This window comes from Cydia fagiglandana, chromosome 5 (assembly GCF_963556715.1).
Source record: "Cydia fagiglandana chromosome 5, ilCydFagi1.1, whole genome shotgun sequence".
NCBI classification, from domain to species: Eukaryota; Metazoa; Arthropoda; class Insecta; order Lepidoptera; family Tortricidae; genus Cydia; species Cydia fagiglandana.
The window spans coordinates 17,872,553-17,878,662 of record NC_085936.1 but is presented as its reverse complement, the minus strand read 5'-3'; the positions used below and the strand labels follow the sequence as shown (position 1 = coordinate 17,878,662).

Below are 6,110 nucleotides of genomic sequence, written 5' to 3'. Positions count from 1 at the left end.
AAAAAGTGTCAGAGACAGATAAATACGTCAAAAACTTGGCATTAGATGTTTTTATTAATGGAATCAGTTATGTATCGCTGCCATACATGACCCAAAATTTTTTTATTAAGCTATGAGCTTCATCACATCTGATATTTGAGTAATTCTAAGCATTTCTAGCCTGGGAGGCAAAAAGAAGTGTGCGTCTAGTCGGGGAGGGTGGGCTACAATGCAAGTGTCCTGACTGACTGACTGATTCATCAACGCAGAGCCGAAACTACAAAAGATAGAAAGTTGAAATTTGCACTCTAGATTACATTTATAAATTTTACAAGAGATAAGAAGCAATTTTGAGAAATTCAACCCCTAAGGGGGTTAAAAAGGAGATGAAAGTTTGTATGGGGTTCAAGTTTTATTTTAAGATAGGAATTTGAAACTTAGTAAAAAGATATATTATTAAAATACAAGAAAACTAATTTCAGCGTTTTTGAAAATTCATCCCCTAAGGTGGTGAAAAAGGGGTCGAAAGTTTGTATGGATATCAAAAAAAATTTCGAACGCGGGACTTGAATCTATGTATTTGAGGATATTATTAAAAGACAGGAAAAGTAATTTCAGCGTTTTGTAAAATTCATCTCCTAACAGGGTTAAAAAGGGGTTGAAAGTTTGAATCCATTACAAATCCGAGTAGTCGCACATTTCTTATTGCCTCCCAGGCTTGAAATGCTTAGAATTACTCAAGGAACATATGTTATGAAGCTCATAGCTTAATAAAAATTTTTTGGATCAACTTTATAAAATTATAACTGCTTCCGCTATATAGTTGCGGCCAATTCAAGAATCGTGTTTGAAATATAAATGTTTACTTAAATTTTTATATTAAGTACCTAAATATAATATAAAATGCCAATTGCCAACACTCTTTGCAACTAAAATAACCTACTGTCTTAAATTCAGGTAAACGCATGTTAGATATTGTTTATGAACTAATAGTCGACATCTACGATTTTCTAACCCACTTTATATTCAATACGTTCCTTTTTGTACTGATTTATTTAATGTTGTTAGGATAAATTTCTCTCCAACAACAAATGAGCTTATGAGGAATATAGCCGGGAACATAAATCTGCACACCACTACCGTGTCGGTCCTCGCGTGCCTCACGGTTTCGGGTCGCACGAACCACCTAGTACAGGAAAAAATTGGGTGAAATCAAATATTCAAACCCTCAGCGCGTTTTCACGACGTTTTCGAGTGTAATGAAACGTTACGGCGACTCATATGAAGTAACGTACTAACATGTTTATTTCTAAGCGTGTATCAAAGGATCGTATATTGCTCGCTGTTTTAGTATGTACAAAGTATGCGATATATAAAACGATCTAACATAATAATATTTTTCGTTTTAACATGAGCAGTCGAGAAAATAAGACAAGAGGAAGCAAGTTTGAAAAATATATTACCTAAATAGGCAACTTTTACCAGATTTTTAGCTTCTGATTGCTAGTCTATGTACCGTTATGTACCTACGTGCTTTTAGTGCAGTAAAGAATCGTGAATTAGTTATATTATTCTTGTCTAGATCCTTCAAAACAATCCAGAAATCTTGTATCAACCTTTTGTCTATGTTTGAAGTCTTAGTCATATTTTTTCATTTCTTTCGAGAACGGTTCTCGATCAAATGCCACAATGACTCTCGTAACATACGGTTCCTGAACACATGATAGAGTGCTTATAATAAGTCACTACTTACATATGTATCTACTTACATATGTATGTACACTACGTACTACTTATGTAGTGTGTGTATACCACACTTATGTAAATAATTAGGCATTAAAATACTCGTGTGATGTTTTGAATGAAACTCGCTTTCCGCTTGTTTCATAAGCCCACACTAATGTTTTGAACGCTTCCATTTATAATACATCGCATACATTAATGTACGTATGCCACTTATAAATATTATCGTGATATGAGACCATTTTAAAATTTAAATTAGCACTTCATCTTGCTTATTCATGCATGCCGATAAACATGGTGTTAGCCAAGTTATAGGTATTATAAAATTAAATGCAACAAAAAATTAATCAAGTGAAAATGTATTTATTAATTTCCAAAAATCATTTTTTACCTTGTACCTACCTAGCAGTGGCGGCGCGTCCATAAAAGCCGATTCCCACCGGCTTGCCTGTTTTTGGACGTTTGAACAGAGTTGTAAAGGAAAAATGTAAGCCAAATTAGCCCCGGCTTGCCTATGAATATGTCTGACGCGCCGCCACTGCTACCTAGGTCTTATGGATCTCATTTCTCTGAAAAAGTTAACAGTGCACTTTTCCCAAAAGGCAATTTATTTCAATTTAACTAACTTTTCAGACACTTCCCACAGCTCGCGGGCTACTTTCAAATCTTGAGCACTTTTTGAAGGTATCGCTTCACGGCAGTCTTTAAAGTAGCGACCACTGATTGACGCCACCTCTGGTGCCACGGCGAGGTGAACTGTCGTCTGGGCACCTTCCCAGCTATTTTTGAAAAAAAGCCTCAACAGGGGCAATAACTTGTTAAACACTGGTATGGAAGTTAAGATTTCAGTATCAACGACACCCGGATGCAAACAATTAACAGTTACTCCAGTTCCGCGCAGTTGCCGATCCAACTCGACAGTCATCAATATGTTGCACAATTTAGATGCAGAATACACCTTACTCTCATTTATTGTTTCATCTGTTTCTTTCTCACTATTAAGGTTATTAAAGTCGATGATACCCTTTTCATGCGCTATAGAAGAAACGTTGACTATACGACTAGGCGCTGACGATTTTAGTTTCGGCAGAAGCAAGTTAGTCAGTAAAAATGGTCCAAAATGGTTGGATTGCATGCCTAGTAACAGTCCATCTTCAGTCTTCTCGAGTTTTGAGCCGTATATGGCAGCGTTATTTATAAGAATATCGAGACGTTCTTCTGTTTTGTTGATGTTGTCGGCAAATTCTCTGACTGATTTTAAAGACGCAAGGTCAAGGTGTCTGTAGTGCACGTCAGGGTTGCCGGTGGCAGCGATAATCTGGTCTCTGGCAACGACGGCGCGGCCTTCGTTTCTGCATGCCATGATCACCCGCGCCCCTCTCTCCGCGAGGTTCTTGGCCGTTTCAAATCCTATACCCGCATTCGCACCGGTCACTATAACCACTTTTCCCACCAAATGTCGGCTGCTTTTGCAGATGCCGGTCGTAAGTTTGGCATAAACCCATGTCACGAATATGAGGAAAAACAGTAAGAATAATAACTGTATTAATAAACACATGGTGTGTGCCGTGTCTGCCGTTCGTATTACACTGAGATTACAATGACTTGCCGGTTACTTATATATGAAGGTCAACTCTACCGTCCAAAACGTTATCTTATCATTTCGGTAAAATCTTTTCTTTAAATGTAAAAGAATATGATTTTTACTTTATTGCAATTATTGCAGACCTGTCAGATTTAATTTATTCCATTGCCACAAAATAGCAAAGAGTTAAATAATACCTCTTTTTATAATAAAATTCGTATGTATCCAATGTATCCTAGCTAGAGTTAGACCAAGAAAAGTCTGCAGCGATATTCTTTATAGTTTTATATTTTATTTCATGCGTGGTGTAAATACCCTATTCTATCAATTAACGAACAAAACCTTTTAAATTGGCAACTTTTTTCTGTAACCTACCCCATCATAGAATGCGACTTTAGTACCCTTTTATAAAACAGTCTCCCACCGCGTCTGTCTGTTTGTGTGAATGTATGTTCGCGATAAACTCCAAAACTACTGAACGGATTTTCACGCGGTTTTCACCTATCAATAGGGTGATACTTGGAGGATTAGGTGTATATTTTGTAAAGGTTTTGTGTAACCCGTGCGAAGCCGGGGCGGGTCGCTAGTGTTCCATATGCTGTTGAGGTTATTTGGCTAAGCCAAGCTATAAACAAAACAACAAACACCGTCCTTCAGTTTACAGTGCAGTTTGCGAAGTGCCCACATTGTCCCATCAGCAACTTTCATAATGCCCTCCGCAGTTTAGTCCAACCGGCGAAGACATTGACCGTAACAATATTAAGGCTTCATAAAATAAGATTAAGTATCCAAGAAGCTCTATCGATATTTAATTTAATAGCATTATTCCTTTCGTGGAAATTTTGCTTGTTAAAGTTAGCTTTTAAGTAAGTATTTTGATCCGAAATAATTTGAGTTAACAGAAGTTGACAGAAGCAAACGAATAGCGATTGTTTTAGTCATTAAATATAAAAATTGACACCTAATTTTACTGCCCACAATTCTTTATGAACTCCGTACCATATATTATTATCAGACCAGCTCAATGGTGGTACTAATTGATGGTATTATCATTCGGTACATAAATACTTGTATATCTTCATATCATATTTCACATCATTTTTTTGTGACGATGCCTGTAGCTGATGTTAAATTTGTGTTTACCAGACGAAGCCTGCGTTATGGAACTTGTGGATATAAAAGTATGGTCCCTAAAATATGACTATTTAAAATACAAAGTTAAAATCAACTTACATTTTATTAAAAGCATGTTAAGGAAAAATCATTAATTATACGAGTAATAATGGTTATTTATTGACATTTTACCGTAACGATATGACTCTCTGTTAATGGCATGGATTAAAAATAAAATATTGTTGGACCTATGTATAAAAAGAGACCACATACGAGGTGGATAGACGATATTGTCTCAATATCTGGGCCTAAATGGACCCAAGATGCAAAAAATAGAATATACTGGAAAAAATTGGAGGAGGCCTATACCCAAAAGGGGTCCTTAAATTAGAAATAAAATAAAATTTAAATGTACTATTATATATTTAAGGAATAAAAGGCTTAAATAATTAAAAAATGTAAAAAAAGTGGGTTTAGGTTACCAACAAAACCTCATTGATTAAGGTAGTTTGATAAACATGAAGCGTTGTAGCATTCGGCCGAACGAGCGTTGCTGTACGTCGCGTCGTTGTCACTTGGCAAAGTTTCGGGCTCTAAGTATTACGACAGAAATATTCTGTATGCAAAAGAAAAGTATTCCTGTGCATAGACTTCGTTCGTTGCTGCTTTGTGCGGTTATAGTCGCACCAATAAAAGTTTGCAGCGGATTTGATAGCCCACGCAGTGTAAGTGTTACGTATACGTCATAATTTCATAGAAGTTGCGTGGCTATCAAAATCGCTGAAGACTTTTTACGGTCTGACTATATCAGAGGAATCCTTATTTAAATACGCAAATTAATGTTAGCATAATATAGGACTACCACTAAATCTGGCCCGTAAAAAATTAGACTATTGTTTTCTAGTATAGTCAGACATGCCTCACTCCGCGATTTCGTCGCTTTGCTACAGGTAGCTAAAAGTACATCCACTCAGCCCCAATTTTGGGGAAAGCCATAAGCCGTGCGTGGCGCTGTCGCCACCTAGCGGCTTTATGTGTGCTAATCGTAACAGACGCTTTTTGTTAGAGAGTGTCTTCTGTACTTAGTACTATTATTTAACCTATGGTATAGTGCGAAAAAAATAGTAGAGATTGTTGCCATGTTTAAGTATTTTACGTCAAAAATGTGACAGTTACGTAGGAAGTAGTGCCCTCAATATTTTTCTACAATTTCATGTTGGACTATAAGCAAACTTTCTAGTAAAGTAGTTTTGTTTTGGAACTAAAATTAGTGTATTAAAATTGTACATAAGTACTTTACTAACTTACTCGTAAAATCAGTCGTTTACAGCCAATTATTTAAGTAGTTGATAATTAAACATAATTTCCTATTTGTTACTGTTTAGTTGGTAACTGTTTAGTTAAATTGGTTAAGTAGTTAAGTACCTTATAATTATCTAAGATATGATATGACATATCATAGGAAGTTGTTCCGGAGACTTGATAAAAAATAACCTCTTCAGAAATAGGCGCTATTTTTCCCTTGATAACAATCTACAACTTTTTAATGTTGGCACTTTTATTTAATGTTTAAAAATTCACCACATAAGGAATCAATCAACTAATCATATGCGTTGTAAAATTTGTATAATATAATTATACCTGTAATAAGCTAAAGGTGGCCACTGACTAGCCTTCCAACAGTCCAAAT

General features: G+C 35.9%; 1 protein-coding gene across 1 annotated transcript; it reads right to left on the bottom strand.

Annotated features, from left to right (window-relative positions):
- Nucleotides 1-2,272: 2,272 nt before the first annotated feature.
- Nucleotides 2,273-3,298, bottom strand: LOC134664583 (retinol dehydrogenase 13-like). Its single transcript, XM_063521294.1, has one exon. It carries the CDS (start codon nucleotides 3,278-3,280, stop codon nucleotides 2,330-2,332), a length of 951 nt encoding a protein of 316 aa, XP_063377364.1. The 5' UTR covers nucleotides 3,281-3,298; the 3' UTR covers nucleotides 2,273-2,329.
- Nucleotides 3,299-6,110: the final 2,812 nt, after the last annotated feature.

Bases quoted from the DNA above. Each gene is read 5' to 3' on its own strand.
- LOC134664583 (XM_063521294.1), bottom strand. From the start codon at position 3,280: ATGTGTTTATTAATACAGTTATTATTCTTACTGTTTTTCCTCATATTC.